Source organism: Tachypleus tridentatus, chromosome 1, assembly GCF_004210375.1.
Source record: "Tachypleus tridentatus isolate NWPU-2018 chromosome 1, ASM421037v1, whole genome shotgun sequence".
NCBI classification, from domain to species: Eukaryota; Metazoa; Arthropoda; class Merostomata; order Xiphosura; family Limulidae; genus Tachypleus; species Tachypleus tridentatus.
Genome location: NC_134825.1, coordinates 57675014 through 57695999, shown reverse-complemented (window position 1 = coordinate 57695999; position 20986 = coordinate 57675014). Strand labels below are relative to the sequence as shown.

The 20986-nt window shown below is 32.9% G+C and overlaps 1 protein-coding gene across 1 annotated transcript in view; it reads left to right on the top strand.

The window, feature by feature from the left end:
• LOC143249426 (ubiquitin carboxyl-terminal hydrolase 10-like) overlaps positions 1-19834 on the top strand; it is a 59695-nt gene extending 39861 nt beyond the window's left edge. The window contains exons 10-15 of the mRNA XM_076499261.1: positions 5741-5841; positions 10502-10624; positions 11082-11174; positions 11812-11956; positions 15482-15550; positions 16184-19834. Of these exons, the coding sequence (XP_076355376.1) occupies positions 5741-5841; positions 10502-10624; positions 11082-11174; positions 11812-11956; positions 15482-15550; positions 16184-16392 (740 nt within the window). The 3' untranslated portion in view covers positions 16393-19834. The remainder of the gene's footprint in view (positions 1-5740; positions 5842-10501; positions 10625-11081; positions 11175-11811; positions 11957-15481; positions 15551-16183) is intronic.
• The last annotated feature ends 1152 nt before the right edge of the window (positions 19835-20986 follow it).

Here is a 20986-nt window from a genome sequence, read left to right as displayed (position 1 = left end):
AGGTTTACGTTTTAATCTGGATGACATCAAAACACTGTTTCCTACCAACCTGTTGAGATCCTTACAGGAAATATTTCTGAAACCTGCCAGTACAGTCACCTTTTGGTGCTTTTCTTTATACAGAAATGACAGGTTATGTGATGAATGAGTGCATTGAGGGATGGCACTGTTGATTGATCAGCATGTGCCCACACTGTCTTTGCCACTTAACACACTCTTGAATGCCGTAGCCATCCGTGTTTCCTTGGGTCATACCATCACTGTTTGTTCTCTCTATCTGTCACCTGGAAAGACACATGATCAATCAGACCTTGATGCTCTCGTTGAACAGTTGCCATCTGCCTTTTTCATCCTGGAGGACTTTAATGGACATCATCCCCTCTGGGGAAGTGCTAGTATTAATAGGAGGGGTCACTCTGTAGAGCGTATGCTCTCTGATCACAACCTTTCTCTTTTCAATACTGGTTCTTCTACTTATTTCCATGCACCTAGTCAGTCCTTTAGTGCTATTGATCTCTCAATTTGCTCCCCTTAATTATTTTCCCATTTTTCATGGATGGTTGACAATAATCCATGAGGCAGTACCCTGGTGGAAGCTGGATCAGGCAAACAGGCTCTCTTTCACTGCTCTTGCAAAACTTGACCCTGCTATTGTCTGTAAGCCATCAATTGACGACTGTGTCAGCAGTAACTCACTGTATTATACAAGCAGCTGCTCTATGTATTCCTAAAACCTTGACACGTTTTCCACTATATTCTCATCCATGGTGTAAGCCTGCCTGCCACATGACAAAAAAACGAGCCTAGGATACATTCCATAGATATCACACACTGTTGAACCGCGTCACTTTCTAGCGGGCCCGTGCACATGCTTGATGGGTAAGACGTAAAAGCCAAAAGGAATCTTGGATTAAGTTCACAACCAGCATATCCTCTACCACTAGTCATTTTGGACTAGATTTGAAAGGTCAGTGGGCAATATCACTGTCACTCTCTCGATCTTGCTCTCTGATGGCCAGGAAGTAACTGATGTCCAGAGCATTGTCGATACTCTAGATGAAAGCTTTTGCTAAGTATCTAGCACTTCTGCTTCTTCTTCTACCTTCTTGGCTTTCAAGACTCGGTCAGAGCAATCACCTCTTTCCTTTCGAGCTGATTGTCTGTATCACTATAACCGTCCCTTTACACTGGTGGAACTCAATCTGGCCCTTCGTCAGTCTGGCAGTATATAGGTTGGACCTGATGATATACACTATAAGATGCTGTGCCATCTATCTCCTGCTTCTCTTGCTATTCTTCTGATTGTTTTTAACCACATCTGCCAGGAAAATGATTTTCCTGATGCCTGGCACCAGGCTATTGTCCTGCCTTTCTCCAAGTCTGGGAAGGATCCCAAGATTCCTTCAAACTACCATCCAATTGCTCTGACGAGTTGTCTGTAAGACCTTAGAGAGGATGGTTAATGCTCGTCTTGTTTGATTCCTCAAATCAAACAACCTCCTTTCGTCCACCCAGTGTGGGTTCCGACAACAGTGCTCCACTAAGGACCACCTGATTTGACTTGAAATGTCAATCAGAGAAGCCTTTCTCATATGACAACATCTTGTGTTAATATTCTTTGACATTGAGAAGGCTTATGATACAACATTTTGCGAGACCTCCATATATATGGGTTACGTGCCTATTTGCCCATTTTTATTAATTTTTTAATTGACAGGAGATTCTGAGTTCATGTTGGTTCGACACTTTCCCATTCTTTTCTATAGGAACTTGGTGTCCCTCAGGGCTGTGTTCTGAGTGTCACATTTTTCAGTATAAAAATTAATGCCATCACTGAACAACTCCCTCTCACTGTTGCAAACGGGCTCTATGTCGATGGCTTTCACATTTCATGTCAGTCATCGAAAATCAGGTATATTGAGTGGCAGCTACAGAATACCCTCATTTGTTTACTGAAGTGGACCACAGAAAACGGCTTTACCTTCTCTCTCTCTAAAACCATTTGTATGCACTTTTGCTGCCAATGGGGTATTCACCCTGATCCTGAACTCCATATTGATGAAGTTGTGCTTCCTGTGGTTTCTGAGACTAAGTTCTTGGGGCTTATGTTTCACTGTAAGATAACCTTTGTACCACACATCAAGCAGCTAAGGGTCAAATGTACAAGAGCACTGAATATCCTCTGTGTCCTCTTTACCCCCCACTTGGGGAGCGGATTGACATTCTGTACTAAAGATATATCGTGCCCTAATTTGATCGAAACTCGACTATGGATGACTGGTCTATGGCTCTCCAAGACCATCAGCCTTAAAAATGCTAGCTCCTATTTGTCATCAAGGACTTTGGCTCTGCACTGGGGCTTTCTGCACTTCCCCAGTTCAGAGCTTATACATAGTCTCATGAACCTTCTTTGCACCTCTGCCGTTTGCAACTGTCTTTACTATATGCTTCAAAACTTCATTCCTTACCAAAGCAACCCACCCGGAGTTGTGTTTTCCTTCCTTGATGGGCCATGCTTTTTCAGACCAGATGGTTTGCCATTGCTCCTTTTGGCCTTCGTATCCATGTGCAGTTAGATGAATTGGGTCTGTCCTTGGATAACATTGTTGTGTCCATTGGTTAGCCCATCTCACCATGGCTTCTTACAGTCCCCAACTGTAACCTACCTTTAAGTCATCTGAGAAAAGTAGGACACTCCTGATTGGAAATATTGTCTGCTATTTGCTGAACATCCTTCGAACCACCCTTCCATTCCTATTTATACAGATTGTATAAATAGGTGAATGCGTGGGCTATGCCATTTTTTTGCTGTGGTTTGGTGGTTGCACACAGAATCCCCTCTACAGCTTCTATGTGATCCAGGGCAAGAGAAATAGCATACAGTTCAATAGTGAACTGCACAATTTATACTGACTCACTAAGTTCTCTACTGGCCATGGAATTGCTTCATGTTGGTTCACAACCTGTTCTTGCCAATATTCAAAACTGACTGGCCAATTTCTCTTTAACATCTACTTCTATCCAGTTTTTCTTGATACTGGGCCACATTGGTATTCACGGGAACAAGCTTGCTGACACTGCAGCTAAATCTATGTGCTCTGGCACTATCATTGCTCTGCCTGTTCCACACATGGACTGTGGTCCTGTATTCAAAGCTCGGCTCTGTACCAGCTGGCAATCGACTTGGAGTGAGCAACGCAAAAATAAACTTTTCCAAATAAAATCCTATATTGGACTTTGGCCGTCTTGTTCCCATAAGGATTGAAAAGTTGTTCTAACTAGATTACGCAATGGTCAGTTTTTTAACTCATCGTTTTCTTTTGTCTGGAACTGATGTACCAGTGTACACTCAGATCACAATAAGCCACATTTTACTTTCTTGTCATCATTATGATTCACAACGATGGCTCCATTTTGAGCATGTTCTGTCCTAAGGTTTGTCCATGACATTACAGTGTTATTGATGATGGTGACACTGTCCACCTTGGTAATGTTTTTAGTGTTTTAAAGGCCATTTAATCTTTTTTACTGCCATTTTTGTTTTTTAATGTACACTTTACACATTTTTAATGTGGCTTCCTTTTAAAAATCACAGTTCATCCAGTTCAATCTGAAATTAGAAACTGACCATAACATTAAGTTACTTGAAAGGCCAACTCCAGGTGACTGATGGTGGTTTTTGTACTTACCTGTTGGTCTTCCTGGCAAGTTATGATTATTACAGTCATGTTACAGAAAGTTCTTTACAACTTGAATTACTGTAGTTTTTCTCTTGAAACATTTGTTTTATGCTATTTATTTTTTAACTTTGTTTTGTTTTACTTTAATATCCTTTTATGAATTTTACTGAATTTACTTTTACCTTTTTAACAGACATTTGGTGCAGATAGCCTAGCTGCTTTGTGGCATAAAACACTAAATCAACCAACCAACAAACCAACTCACACAAAGATGAGCTTTCTTCTCCAGGTCTTCAAATGACCAAGGTAGACATCTTGAATGCTTATCTTCATATTCCTATTTCTCATCAGTCAAGATGCTGTTTTTGGTTTGTTTCTAAAGGGATTGTTTATCAGTTTCAAGTCTTGCTCTTCAAGCTTACTTTGGCTCCATACATCCTTTGTTGGGTGGTCAAAGCATTTGCTCAAGATTGGCTTGTTTATGGGTTGTGCTTATAATGCTACATGGATGACTGGCTTTTGTTAGCTTATTCCAAACTGAAGTTATTAAAAAATACACTCATCTGCTCCTGACAAGAGCAACTCTGATAAGTTGGATTATCACGTTGGAGAAGTCTTTCCTCTTACCTACCCAATATCTTATCTATTTGGATATTTTTCTTTAAACACACCCTCTCAGTCAAGCCAAATCTTCTATTTGACTCCATTCAATGTACATTTCTATACTCCATGCTCCTGCTGCCCCTTTTTTTTTCTCCTCATGTTGTTCTATCACATCTGAAGATGTAAGTTTCTATGGGAAGCACTTATCCCCTTGAGTCAGAAACATTTATGCTCTCGTCATTGATCTCCGTACAAATGATGGGATCTTATTCAGGATCCTTGGGATTCTTTCATTACTTTTCCTCCTCTTAATGATCTGTGTTTGGTGGTGAAACAAGACCTACATGTCGTTGGGTTTGCCACCTTCTCCACCTCATCTAGATTTGCATCTCCTCCTAGATGCATCCCTCCACAGTTTTGGGGTAATAAACAGGAAGTTTCTGGACAATAGTCTACAGCTGAAAGATCTCAACATTTTGGAGGTTTGGGCCAGATAATGTGATTTGGATCACTTTCTTTCTTACGTGGTTCCCAGTCCCACATTTACATCCCCTAGCAACATTCCTCTGTTTGTGGCTTTTCTACTGCCAACCTTTAAATTCAGTTTGGCTTTTGACTCACTTGGCTTATTCATCTTTGTTTCTATTTTTCCTAACACTTCCAAGTGTTGTATTTTTCCCTGGCATCTCACTTCCATTGTCCAACAAAGGAAATACAACTAGCATGTAAACTATACCTTATACATTCATCTCCCACTATCTTCATTAGATAGCTGTTTATTCCTTGTTGGGATAACATCTTCCAACTGTCACCATCCTTCAAGTTTCATTGAAACTGTGGCTGGGTAATTCTTTTATATATTGTATGTATATGTTTATTTATTTCAATGGCTTGTCCTTTTTTCTCATCAAGGATCCTGCTCTGTGATGAGGGTTTTCTGCCCAGGTACATTTAATATATCTCAAATATGCATTGTACAGCCATGACAAAATCCTAAAATACAATATAACCATAGTCAGTAACACACACTGTCAAAGTAGTTTATACCACAAGATCATTAAAAGGATAATGTTGAATGAGGCAATTGGTTGTCTTGTGCTCTGCCTTGGGGAGTTTGCAGTCCGAGTGTTGTGTAATGGGGTGTCAATCTTAGTTTCAGTTTGATGTGACCTACCACGTTTGGAATGACTATCCTAATATTATGTGTATTTTGTAGTTATGTTCATAATTATAATTTTGTTGTGAATTAACATGTTTGTTACATTAGTTAATAGGAAAACTTTCTCTACAGATTATCCAGTTTTTAGTGTAAGGTTGAGGTGAGGAACAATTTGCTTGTTACTGCATGCTTGTATAATATTTTGTTATAGTTTTTAGAGTTTATTGTTTATTGATGTTTAATATCATCTGTTTAAATGCTAAAAGAATGTAGAACTTGTGCATCTTCCTTTTTCCAGCTTGGAATGAAGAAACAGCTGCCAATGGGCATTTAGATGATAATGGGGAAGAAGGTTGGCAGGTGATGGGACCAAAAAATAAAAGTATAGTCACTAGATCTGTAAGTAGAAAATATATATTAGTACACATAATTTGTTCTGTTTAGCATTATTAAACTTGTATTTGAACATTATATAGCAGTTATTTTACACTCTTACTTTCAGTTTTGTAACATATGATTAGTATGCATGCTGAAGGTAAGTAATTATCTGTTTTTGTTCAACAAAAGCTAATGTTAGAATATACTTTCATTCATGAATGCCTAACAGAAATGAAGATTTTAAAAAAAGATACTTCAGACATTAGTATTGTACGTTTGTCACTAATAATTCACACGTTTTATTCTTGGAAAATATGCAATTGCATTTTGACATTGAACATAATGTCAGTAGACCAGCTAACAGTGTTTACTTGCTTGCTCTAAACGAAAATACTCAAAGTATGTGATGTGCAACATAGTCTATCAGTAATAACAGGGGGGAATGCATCTATGAAATATTTTATGAACATGTATAATATTATATTTAATTTTAAATATAAATTATGTTTTGAATTTGTTTAGACCATCTGACAAAAAGAAATTACTAATAACTAAAATTTTATCCATTGCATAATTATGAAGTGTCCACTAAATGCCTCTGAAATTTGAGGGGAATTACTAATGTTTTGGTACCTCTGTATCACATATAATATTTAAAACAAATTGCTGTGTTTTTCATGTTTTATTAATGGCTATTTTGGTGAAATATTTCCCTATCATCTGACATAGCATCTTATTTGATATTTTTTTAGTGAAGTATTTTTAATAAACTAAAATAAAAATTTGTCCATGAATATATTGAGTTCTTGTTTTGAATAGTCATGTGCTGAGTAATTTTCATGTTAAGATTAAAAATACTTTTCCTCATCTCAGAAATCTCAAATTTCCTTGTATAATCCCTAAAACCTCCTAAATATATTTCCAACATTCCTTTTTGTAGCAAAATTTTATATTTTATCTCTTATTTTCTCTGCCATATCTAAAAATGAAGTTGGTCAATTTGACCTATCCTCCTAACCACCAAAACAAAATTGAAATGAATCTAAATAACCCTTTTTCTCTTTCTAGAGACTTCATATTGTAACATGAAATTGTATTCATTTATCCTAAGTAGCTTAAGCACATGCCCAACATGGCTAGGTGGTTAGGGCACTCGCCTTGTAATCTGAGGGTCACGGGTTTGAATCCCTGTTACACCAAACATTTTTTGCCCTTTCAGCAGTGAAAGTATTATAATATGAGTGTCAATTTTACTGTCCATTGTTAAATTAGGGACAGCAAGCACAGCTAGTTATCATGCAGCTTTGCATGAAATTCAAAGCAAACAGACAAACTAAGTTAATGACAGTACACATCTATTTATAATTAAATTTTACTGTATTATTGCCTTTTTTGATTGTTCTCTTAACCATGCCTAACTACTGCACCATTATAAGTTGTAAATCACTCAGTACATTCAGCTCACATTACACTCTCAAATTACATTACCTACAGTTTTCTCACATGCATGCCTCATGAAACATTTTTATATTTATTTCACCTAAACTACTTCTGTCTTCTGTCAAAATTGGATGGGTTATCACATCAATGCTTACCTTTCCCATCCTCCCTTTGATCCTGTGTCTTCATATTCCATTTACCATATCTCTCACAAGGCCTGTTTACTTTTTGCTCTTTGCTTGTGGACTTCATCAGTCAAATATTTCTGCCTTTACCCCATTTCTCTTATGTCATACCATATCTTGGCCAGTACTTCTTCCCTCATATTTATGCTGCTGGTGAATGTTATTTGGCTTTCACATCCATTTTTCTAACTTTCCACTGATACCTCTGTAGCAATTTTGATTGGCTTCATTGTCTGGTTTACTTCTTGTAGGGTTGTGTGGCATGTCCTGCCTCATTGTGGGATTCCAGTTCATGACTTTTATTCCCTGAAACTTTTCTGTTTCCTGTGATCTATCCCCTGTCATGTTAACTGGTTGAGTATGTCAGTGTATTAGGCTAGTGTATTTGTAATTATCCATAGAAAGTTGTCATCTCCAACAAGGTTTCTTATCATATTTGTCTTATCACTTTATCTTTGGCTTCTTGCCTTTTCCATCCATTGCAGAAAATTGTCCATACTGGAACATGGACTGCTCCCAATACCTTCATCACTTATTGTCTGTGTGATCTGGCATTTTTCAATACATCCGTTTGCCTTTTACTGGAGTAAGTCTTATCAATTCCTTATATTTGTTTTTATTTTCAGCTACCATAAGGTTTAACCATTTATAATGGGATGCCACTTTGTGGCAGGTGTTGCCTGGTCAGATAAAGTTTACTTCAAACCTGCACTATTTACTGATTGCGCTATAATGCTCACTGTAGAGGTGGTGCATTTCTTTGAGACCACTGGTACAGTACCCAGTAGTGTGTGTGTGTGTTTTTTTTTTTTTTAGGTATCAGTAAGTTTTACTAAATGGTGAACCTTCACTCATGAACTTTGTGAGTAAAGCAGGAAGGAATTTTTTTCCATACCTGCCAACCCTGGGGTTGAATAAATTGGAGCTGGTCCGCTTTTCAAAATGGGTAATTGTGGACACCAATTGCATTTTTTCTGGTGTGACGTTCTCCAGTCACTCTACTGCATTTGTCCCCCCCCCCTCTTCTCCAAATAAAGCACAGGAGTCCTTACCAGTTCCCAGACACTGGGGTTGTGGACCATAGAGGCTTTCTCCTGAGTGGGTTTTAAAATTTATTTCACCATATGTACTTGTGATTATCTACTCATAGGAGAACAAAGTTGGTTTTTCCTTCTTCCATTTTCCCTAGATGTTTTTCCCCAAGTGGACAGCTGTCAAAAGAACCTTTCACATAATACTGGGTTCAGAATGACACTCCCCTCTTCCTATGGTCATGTATAATAGAGATCTCTTTTCCCATTAATTCAGGTTGCAGGAAGTTCCTTTCCTACTCTTATGGTTGAATTTGGGGGACATTTTCTGCCTTGTAATTGTAGCTACAGGACATGCGTATACTGATTCTATTGTTTAGTGTTAAATTTTCCATGTTATTCTTGTATTTCTGGATACGGGATGTCTCTTCTATGCATTTACAGTTGAATTATTTATGAATTCTGCTTCTAATTCCAGATGCAGGATATATTATCCCTGCATTTAGAGTTGAGAAATTTAAGATTTTTGCTCTTAATACTGGTTACAAATATTGCACCCTTCTTATGGTTAAGTTCAAGCAAGGCCACAACCCCATAATGCTGGAGTGAGTTTGTTGTACTTCTTGCTTCTGCAGTTCCTTTGAGAGTTTAATCATTTCTGGCTAAAAAACTAACTTCCTTCTCTTCATAATTTTATTTGTTTGATGTATGACATTCTGTTTGCTTAAAGCTAGAGTTTGAGTATATATGATGTAGTATACATGCCCTAGTCACTATGTTTGTTATCATATATTCAATTTTTTCTTTATCCTCAATCTCCAAGTGTCAAGTATGAGTTGGAGAACCTCATCTGTCTAGTTGAGTTTGTGAATGTATGTAGTTAATTCTGTTTATATTTTACTATAGATTACAGCTTTTAGAATAAATTGCACTTTTGCACATCCCTTTTTCCATCATTATTAGATTAAGTTCATGCTTCAAAAACAAAAAGCATACCTTTTCTGGAAGTAGTGCAGTGCCCCACAAATGTTTGTTTCAATCTCAGAGCACACCTGTTCATTATGGTAGTCGCTTTCTGCTTGCTTTCTGTGTTGTGCATCTGTGCCAGTCCCCTACATTTTTGGAATATAGGATCCTAGCTTTGTGTAGGTAGAGGTAGGACCATATCAAAAGTGAAATTTTTCTTATACTGAAAATGTATTTCCATTAGGTACTTACCTCTCTCACATACAATTTTCAACCGTCCTTCCTACTGTTGTTTTTTTTTTGGAGCCTGCTAATTGTTGAAAATGAAAATTGAGCAGAAATAATAGAGGGAGCTAGCTGTATCAGTATAGGTAGTGCAATATAGGTTGGTGCAGAGTAGTGACATGATATGTTCAGAAATGGTGAGTAATTGAAGTGGTATATATACTGGTGCAGTGACTGAAAATTTTAGCAATGCATATTGGCAAGTGAAAGTTCAGATAGCTTTTTATATGGGGAGGTAAGTATGTATCAGAAATAAATTTCAGTGCAAGAAAAATGTTAATATTCCAACATATAAAACATGTAATATTCATAATATTTATTGAGACCTTACAACTACTTGTCTGTGATTACTTGACAAATTAACCTATTTCTCACAAGATACAACTACTGAACCATTTAGGATATTTTAGCCTATTTCCTGACAACATAATGTTTGGCAGAAATATTTTATATTTTAACTCCAAGATGTTACACAAAATTATCTTATTCTGTACTTAAGAATTATTTTGTGGTCATTGTTTCAAGAATCTGCATATATGGCATTTTTTTGGCATATGTTTTTCCATATAATGTTTTAACACACAGAATTTTACTTGAGAGTTTTAGGCCTAAAAAAAAATGTTTGTACATCATTTACCTATTGAAAAAATATATATACAAGTTTTGTACATGTATTCTGTACCCCTAAAGTGGTTTAATTTGTAGTGTAATTTCTTCACTTTTTAAATTTTGTTGCATTAGTAAAATAATAATATTCTTTCTTTTCTTGGTTAGGCTAGCTTTTCTCGTTCTCCAATCTCCGACATATTTGGTGGTCAGATGCGGTCAGTTCTGACGGCAGGAAGTGAATCCTCGGCTTTTCTACAACCATTTTTTACACTACAGCTTGATATACAGGTGGATGTTTACATCATTAGAATAACTTTTGTTCTATTATTTCTTGGTTTCCAAAGAATTCTTAATTATAATAAGGATTGTTAACTGCTATATTCATAGCTCACACAATACAAGGAAATAATATATATACTACATGGAATATTCATGAAAAAAAATGTTTGTTGTTAACCTGAAAAGAAAAAAAAATGAAGTTCTGTCTTGTAATGAACAGTTTTTGTTGTGTGGCTGGTAGATTAGGATGGGTGAATATATCAATATATTACATGATAGATAAATAATATTTGAAACTCATATTTAATTTATCTGTTATTGTTAGCATCTAGTAGGAATTTAACAAAATTTGTGTATGAAAGTAGCATCAATTTTTATTGTGAAAATTTTTAACTGGATTGTACATTATTAATTTATTCTGGACTGAATATGATGGTTGTGTTTTAAATAAACTTTAATTTTGCAGTCAGAACAGGTTGACTCTGTGCTTGCAGCTTTAGAACATCTCACAAGCAAGGAACCTGTTCAGGGTTATACTTGTGCTAAAACAAAGCAAGAGGTGAGCTTCTGGTGCTTTTCTAATCAACTGTGCTTAAACAAAAACATTCAGCTTATTATGAAGTATCATTAGATAATCTGATATTGTTAAAGCTAGTTAAGTAAGTAATAAAATATCCTGACTTTCTTTTCTTATTATTTTAGGCAAAAACTGAGTTAACTTTTGTGTGTGTATCAATAAACTACAAAATCACATCTTTTAAAGGAAAATCTACACAATACTCATTGTATATACTGTTACGATTTTATGAAATGATAAATTATTTATTAATAAAAGTTACACTTAACATTGAGAGCACATTTTATAATCTTGATTAGAAAAGATGTATTTGTTGTATAAAAATTGAAAGTGGTCTAAATGTTGATAACAGTGATAGTTGTATAATTATAACCTTCAACCCTGGGAAAAAGATAATATAAAAAGCCTAGAAACAGTGAAATTCATAGAAATATTTATCATCATGAGGGGTTTTTGTAGCCATAATTAAAATGCTACTTAATATTAACTATTTGAAACAATGTTTGTAGTATATAATGTAATGTTTGATTTTTCAGGTATTATTGCCAGTGTAATCAAGATAAAACATTATTGTATATAGAAACAAAGGTTTTCACAATAACTTTCAAATTCTCTATAGGTTGAAGCATTGAGAAGAATCACTTTAGAGGAACTCCCATTGGTCCTAGTTCTTCATTTTAAAAGATTTATTTATGACAAGGATGGAGGTTCCAAAAAAGTAGTCAAATGTACAGAATACGCAGTCACATTAGAGCTGTCAAGAGGTAAGAAGAATAAATAAAGATTTTTGATTATCTGATACACTTCCTAATCTGCTGCTACTTGGGAAACATCCATTTACTTGTTTTATGTTTGTTATATACATGTGTGTGTATATGATTCCATTTAAGTCTGTTTTGATCTCAAGAAAAAAGCTTAACTTCCATGTTCAAAATCCTTAAACATATTTAAAAATAGATAATTTTTAAACACATTACTTTTAGCTGGAAACATAATTCTGAACTCATTATTTCTTTGACTTTGATCTGTGTACATATCATTTCTTTTTTTCAATTAGATTGTTATCATTTTTATCAGTTTTTCAGTTGTGTTAATAGATCTAATGTGTGCAAAACAGTTTTTATTTATACTTTTCTTGAAAAATAACGTGTCAAAGGCTTTAATATTTGAGGCAAGAAGTTTTGAAATAAAGTGTAAGAAAGACTCGGAGAAATGGCGAGAAATATATTATTACTTAGTACTTACAAACCAGTTAGTTAAAATGTGTCTTATTCTTTACGGTTCACAGTTTTTAATCGATCCTGGAAAGATCTTGGCAAACGTAAAATATAAAGTATCCTGTAAAAGTTTTTGAAGCTAAAATTCTTACATGGAAATATTATCATCCAGAAACTTTGAATACGAGCAAATTAAACATTTCTGGTTTAGATTAATATTTTTAAATCTTGTTGTTCACGACTACTATCTTCTCAGCAGTGTTCCTGCTTTCTCTGGCTAAGTGACCATTAGTAGCTGATGAAGCATCCAATAATGAAATGTTTAAGTATTGAACAACACTTTCAGCACTAGAGATCCTGATGATTAATATGTAGGGATAGGTAGTGAAGGAAGGTGTTCACAACCTTGAGACAGTCACTGCCTGAATGTCAGCTTTAGTGATGTAACTGTATTTCATAAATAGAAATACATAGATTCTAGAAGTTTTGTTCTTTAGGGTGGTGTTAGCCATAGATGATCAAGTTGTGAACTGAATAATTGTGAGAAAACATTTTTTTAACTTTCTATGTTAATTAACTAGTATTTACTGATTATTAACTTAAGTGTAGATAATTGTACAACAAATTGCTAAGAACTTCCTAAACCTCAGAATATCTTTAAAATATTTGTAGTTTAATCATTTTGATTGTTCAAAAGCTACTGAAACAATATTGGAAAATGGTGGTAACACTTTTTTACCCAACAGCTTTATGTATGTTACAATTTAATTAATAAAATAGTTACAGTCCAAATGTGAACATCAAATAATAATAATAGGAAGCTTTCTATTACATGTCACAGAATCATTTTTGTTCTTTTATCAAATTGGTTGTTTAAAACTGACTTCTTTACAGAGTATCAATTGTTAAAGCAAGTGGACTCGTGTGTGTACTGAAATACACGTGTTAAGTGGTTTTACAGTGTTCAGGTTTCTTTCTAGCTATGAAACACTTATTGAATTATTTAATTAACTTACTAAAATGTAAATATGTATGAAGAATGAGGAAACATTTTGCCAACTTTAGTTACAACCAAACAATTACATTTGGGTATGTAGATTTGTACAGTTCAAGAAGTTCTATTTTTATTGTGTGACGAAGTCATTCAGTTAGGTATTATTAAATACTACTAAACTATTGGTATTATTTAATCTTGTAATAAAATGTCAGAAGTTCTATTTTTATTGTATGATGAAATCAATATTTAGTTATTAATCTGTATGCTTTTTATATATATTGCATTTTTGTTTTTATTTTTAGTAAGAAGTTGAAAAACTAGTTATTACAACACTTATTTAACCCTGTTCAGGCTGGTACTCACTTTTAAGATTTCAAGTGTATACCTCTGTATCAAACTTAAAATTCAATTAGAAATAATAATTCTAGATATTTAAACATTATTTTAGTCATGCATATTTTTAAATAGATGATTTATTTGTATTGCTTGTTTACTTAATTCACGTAGAAAATTAAAAAATATTCAAACTTCTATTTCTGCGTAGTTCACTGGAGGTTTCTCTTATAAACTAAACAGTGTTTTCTAGAATTTTTGTTTATCTCAAAAAAATAGGTTTATATTTTTCTAAGAAGGTAATTTTATTCTCAAGAGTTTGTTTCTTTTGGTCTTTTTTACTGCAATTTTGTTAGTATAACTTTTTGTTCTCAACCTTTTATTGCTTTACAGCATACGATATGATCAACTACTAATGGAGCTAAGCTTAAAAACAGCTACAGGCAAAGTTTTAGTACTGTTGAATGTAAGCTGTTTAAGTCTATCTAGAGAAAATAAAGCTTTTGAAAAATAATTCATGATTTCATATGAAATTGACAAGACTTGTTTCTTGTGGGAAAGAACAGTGAACTGTATTGAGAAGTTTTGAATAATAATAAACCACATCTTGAAAAGTTTATTACAGTTATTTTTAGACATTATTTTTGTTCCTAAACATTTTCATGTTAAATTGTATTTGTTTGTAAGCTACATAAATTATTTTGTATGACTTCAGGTAAGTCTAGTTGGGCTGAAAGTGAGACAATTGATGCACATTATTCAATGAATGTTATTTGTTCTTATTAAATTTATTACATTTATACAATTCACATAATAGTAGTTTATAATTTATTGAAAATAAAATATATGTACTAGATATGAATCGATTTTTACCAAAAGTACCTTCAACAAGAGAACTGTTGCAAAACAACAGGTTCTAGGATATTGACAAATATTTTTCCACTTGTCATGTTTTTATGATTTATAGCCAGAGATGGTGTATACTGAAGTTAGCAAAGTATTGAAAGAAATATCAATGAATATTATTCAAGTTGAAATTGAATATATAAAATGGTACTTTCAGATTAAAATTAAATGAAATGAAATTCTAAAATAAAAGGAAGTTTTTGTAATGTTTTTTTTTTAATAACAGCATAAAGAGTTGATTTAATAGTTAAGTGAATTCTTATGCTTCATGTAAATCAGGTGATAAGACAGTTGTGTGTTTTTGAGTCATGGAGAATAGATAAAACTACTTTTAAAAGCCTTTGCAAAGTTCTAGATTTTTTGTCATTGGGGATATTAAAAACTTTATATTCCTTGTTAATAGCATTTTTTGTTCAACTCTACATCATTATTTCAATGTCATTAAAGTCACGTGGATATAAATGTCTTTCTTTGTGAATATCAGTCTTTTGGGTTTCAGGACATTCTTTTAATTAACAAAAAACTTAATAAACTTCAAAACCTTAGAGAAGTTTTGTTTAATTATTTCAGAAAGTACCCAACTATATTCATTGTATCTATTTGTTTTTTTTATAATAGCATTTTACAGTCAAGTAAACTAGACCAGTATAAAACACTTAAGCATAGATGTTTAAGTACAAAATCTAAATGACACTGAAAAGTTCATAGAAGTTATCAGAAGTTTTGTTAAAAGGTAAAATAATGTATGTATCTCCATTTTGCACTACAAACTTTAAACTCCCATAATTATCAGAAACTATTTCAACATCTGTGTTTGGTTTTATTCTCTTTTATAGACCTGTTGTCTCAAGAAGTACGAAGCAAATACAGCCATAAATCACTCCGCTCTTACAAACTGTTTGCAGGTTGGTTTTAATTTATTAGCTGTATGCAAAGTATTGTGTTTATAGTAATTCTATAAAGTCCGTAACTATAATCCACATATTTTTACTGGTTAACGAAAGATTTGTGAAAGTTACCACTTGAACTGAAAGAAAAAAGTTAAATATTAATACACAGTTTGTCATCAGCTTGCAAATATCTTTTATTTGTCCATTTAGTGCTTTTTGAGCATTGTTAAAATGTGTCAAATGATTTATTCTTTCTCAAAAACTATTTCTTGAAATGATAAGTTTTGAGTTAAGAGAATGTCACCTGACGTAACTGTAACAAACTCTTGTGGCACTGAAGGTAAGGGCACTTCAACATGTATTTTAGTTACCTTGAATTTCTTAAATATCTAATTGTCAAGAAAAATTAAATATTATCTAATCACTATTAATCATAAAAATACTGCAGTAACAGAAAGAAACTTCTTAGTTCACGAGCTATCTGTTCGAAGTGCTAAAATTTAGGAAATATTTTTGATATAAAATTGCAGAAATGACCACTAAGTGTCCTTTTTTTGTCTTAATTATGTAATATTCAATTTATTTATTTTTATGGAACATTGGTCTCTCTCTCTATATATATATATATATATACCCTACATTTTATAGTGGTGTATCATGAAGGAAAGGAAACGGTTAAAGGCCATTATATAACAGATGTGTATCATGCTGGTAGTGGCGGATGGCTACGTTGTGATGACCGCACCATAACTCCAATTACAGAGACACAGCTTCTTCGTTATAGTCCACCCAGAGTTCCTTACCTTCTCTTTTATCGTCGTCTAGATGCCATACAGCCTGGTGTCTTGTCAAAATGAAACCTTGCACATGAGCTTTGTTTCTCTCTTCATCTATATAGTTCATGCTGTAATGGTAAAGTTTATTTAATATGAAGCCATAGAAAAATTAGGCTGTTGCAGCTTATTTCTGCATGTATGTGCAGCAGGTAGTGTTTGTTTACATGTTGTCAAGCTTCAGAATGTTAATAATTCCGTGAAAAATTTTGTCATTTAAGTGACTGGTGGTGGTTTTGTACATGTTAGAATAATTTTGACAAATTGTAGTCTTTTACGTGATATGAAGTACAACTCTGTTCTCCATCTCTGTCTTCATAACCAGGCTGAAGTAAGAAAAATTGCAACATAAAGACAAAACTGCAGGTGGTTGAAGCATTTTGTACGAATTGTTAAAGTTTCATGTAAAAGACTCATCTGTAACGGTAATGTAAAAGATATATACATATTTAATAGTGTACTATACATGAATAGGCATTGAAAGAACTGAGTCTAGTTGCTTTTCAGAAAATGAGGTACTGTTTGTTGATGCTTAACATGTGTAGCTTTTTCTCCTTCTGTACCAAAATGCTTATTTAGTATTTAGCTTATGTTCAGAAAGAAGTATAACATACCCTTTTGTGTCTTACTGCATTCAACTATTCTGAAGATGTGTTTACAAAGGTAAAAGAAATACATGTATTAATTTCATTGAAAATACAAAGTGATGATATATGTATATTTAAAAACATACCTATTTCAAGTAATTCTTTAAAATAATTGTGCTTGGTGCTAACTTGTACCTAGAATTAAAGAAGAAAAACATTTTGAAAGTTTCTTGTCAACCCATGTTGAGATGAACATGAAAATCAACCGTGTTTCTTATCAATCCATGTTGAGATGAACATAAAAATCAATCCATGTTGAGATGAACATAAAAAATGAATTTTTTTTCTTATCAATCCATGTTGAGATGAACATAAAAAATGAATTTTTTTTCTTATCAATCCGTGTTGAGATGAACATAAAAAATGAATTTTTTTCTTATCAACCCGTTTGAGGTCAAAAAAATGAATTTTTTCTCTTATCAGTCCGTGTTGAGATGAACATAAAAAAATGATTTTTTTTTCTTATCAATCCATGTTGAGATGAACATAAAACATGAATTTTTTTTCTCATCAACCCGTGTTGAGATGAACATAAAAAATGAATTTTGTTTCTCATCAGCCCATGTCGAGATGAACACAAAAAAATGAACCTTGTTACTTATCAACCTGTGTTGAGGTGAACATAAACTGAACCAGTTTTCTATGCTATCAACCTTAAGTGGATAATTGATATCATCAAAAAGTGATAATTTTTACTTAATTAATGAGCTGTTTAACACTGTAGAAAAGAGTTTCTTTTTTTGAGCTGGATAGAAGTATATTGAGAGGTGTATTTCTAATAGATCACTATCATTCTGGTCATGAAGGAAAAAATAACTTTTTTTTCATTTTCTTCATTATAGTAGCTGCAATACACAATAATTGGGGCTCATTTTACTTATTACTTTACCAAATGTTCTAGCTTCTTGTGTGTTAGATATTGTAGAGTTAGGTAATACTTAACGTGGTATAACTCGTATTTTAACGCAGCTGATGGTTTTTTTTAGCATATAGGTTTTTACTGTTGCTACATCTGCATTATGTTGAATTTGTTTTTAATCATTCAGTTGTTTGTCATTCAAATTTATGTTGCATGACCCTTTTTTATTATCTTCAAAATATTTCTTGCAAACTTCCAGGATACAAATGTTATAAAATGTGAAATAAACATCTGTTCTTAGTTCTAGTACACTTGGATATACTTCAGAGAAAGAGATCTATATAATAAGCACTTACATTGTAGTGACATTTCCTTAAAAGTGTGGAATTCATTAAGTTACTTAAATAATTCTAATCTATAGATAGGTTAATGTATCTTAAATGAAATGTCATCAGCAAAATACTTATTTTTAAAAGAATTTCAATCAAAAAGTGGCCATTTTCAGGCATGAATGTGAAATACTACTTTTTAAGGATATTATTTAAACATCACATGTGTTGTGACTGTACAAATGTAAAACATTAAACAAATGCAAATATATCTTGTGCTCTACCTATATGAACACCCCTACCTCCTAGGTGTTAGTGGCAGATTTCAAATGCTCAACAGCTAGTACTATAACTTTGTTATAATGTGGTTAATTTTGTTCACCTGTGATATTTTTATAGAGGTGGTGTGTGTATCATTATTAGGGCAGTGTAATATGGTTTTGTCAGGAAACATTTTAGAATTGAATTACCACAGACAGATAAAACTTGATACTCTATTCTAAATGAAACAGTAGCTGTCATTCAATACTTCCAAACTTTATTTTTTTTTTGTCTACAAAACATTTGAACAGGTTTCTATTTAAAAAAAAAATTCATTAATCACTAATAAAACTAGTAGGCAGAATTACTCCTGTGTTTGTGGTTTTAACTTTTCACTGAGCTGTTAAATCAGTAACATTTGTTTTAGTTGGATATATATATTTTAAGTTTTGTCTGGAAAGAAGATATTCTAATATTTAATTATATTAACCAAATCTTGAAATATTGTTGTAACAAGTTATTTCTGAAAAAAATAGTTGTATTAAGTACATGAAACATTGTAGTAATACATTTTGCTCTGCAAGTTTTACTTGTGTTAACTGGAAACTTAATTACATGTGTATTTTTATTTCTTAAGTGTCTGTTTCTGATTTCTACTTGTTACTTGTTATATGTGTAATTTTCGTGAGTTTTTCACACACTATTTTATTGTTTTCATGATGAACTATATTATAACATATTTAACTGCAACTATGATTGCTTTTTTTGTTTTTGAATTAAAATGTAGTAAGTAAATAGATAGAAACGAAGTATATCACACTGACATTTGTATAATTTACACTTACCAATGTGAAATGTAAAGTTTTCAAAAACAAAAATAATTGAGAATTGAAGTTTTAAACCAATTATTTATAACATTCACTTAGGGTTTCAGTATAGTATTAGGAACGCATAGCACAACTTGTTTAAAATAGCTTACTTTTGACCTGTTACCAAAAAACTTCAAATACCACAAAATACATATTTCAAATATTTACATTAAGTTAATGAGAAAAGTTTAAAAATCATTTTAAAAACTGAAAGACAAAACACAAATCAACTTAAATTATATTTAAAGCAGTGCAAATTTTTAAACAATTACATATTTCTGTCTAAATGTATATGTGTGTATATGTACGCTCATTTTTTCCTTCATTGATTGTAATCTTTTTTTTTTTTGTTTTACCATGTGACTGGGAAACCTGTGCCTTTAAAAGCTGTTTTTATCTGGCATTGTTGTGGGTGTAGGTTTTCTTTAGAGATTTTTTAATGATGTGTTTATGGAGAATTTTGAATCATTGAAATAAAAATGTTTTCAAAATAGGACCAAACTGGTATTTTTCCTGTATTCAATGCCTAGAGACTTGTGGAAATTACTGTAATGATGTTTACTTTTCACTAAATTTTTAGAGACTTGATTTACATTGCACTTAAAATGCATTAAATTTATACAAGTTGTCTAACATTCTTCAGCATGTAAATAATAAAACTTAATCTGATGTTTAAATATGCAATAAAAACTTGTAAAACCTTTTGAAGTAACTTATCAATGTTATCCATTCGAGAAACCTCATTTTGTAAAATAAGTCAGATGGCCAACACAAGGATATGTCAATGTCTAGTTTGTTGAAACAAATTAGCATGAAATATGATTGTTGAAACATAATTTCCATTTGACTTTTAAAGAAATTTAGACCGATTTTGAGATTTTAGATGTCCAGAACACTTGATGTAATACTAATGTTCATGAACAGTAGTGCCATGGTAAAGAGTTACAAAAGTATTTAGTAATATTAGTCTTGCACTTCTAAATTAGGGATGGCTAGTGCAAATAGCCCTTGTGTAGCTTTGATCGAAATTCAAAAACGAACAATATTAGTCAACGAATTAGGATGCTTCAGTGATTTAGTTACAAGCAATCTTAGAAATTATTTTTTTATTGTTGGTTCTGCTTTCTTGTTCAGTGAGATTCTGCGTTTTGACAAAAAGGGGCCTGGCTTGGTCAGGTGGTTAAGGCACTCGACTCGTAATTTGAGGGTTGCAGGTTCGAATTCCTGTCACACCAAACATGCTTGCCTCTTCAGCCATAGGGCCGTTATAATGTGAAGGCTGTGGGTGGTGATGACTAGTTGCGTTCCCTCTAGCCTTTACTGCTAAATTAGGGACGGCTAGTACAGGTAGTTCTCGTGTAACTTTGCACGAAATTCGAAAACTAAAAAGAAAAAATTGCAAAAGGACAAATTATCTCAACTTTAGATTTGATCTGAAGTTAACCAAATGTAAGTAATATCATTTGGAGAGGTTTTTAGACATCGATTGTGAATAGTTAAATTAGTTTAAATTTTCAAGAACGGTCTTTATATCTGGTTACAGTAGAAGTGAAAATTTACGTGTTCTTTCTAGTATGTTATTTAATATTATAAGTAGCTTGTAGTTCGTAAAATTCGACTACTTCAAAATCGTTGTCGTAAAAGATGTGTAGT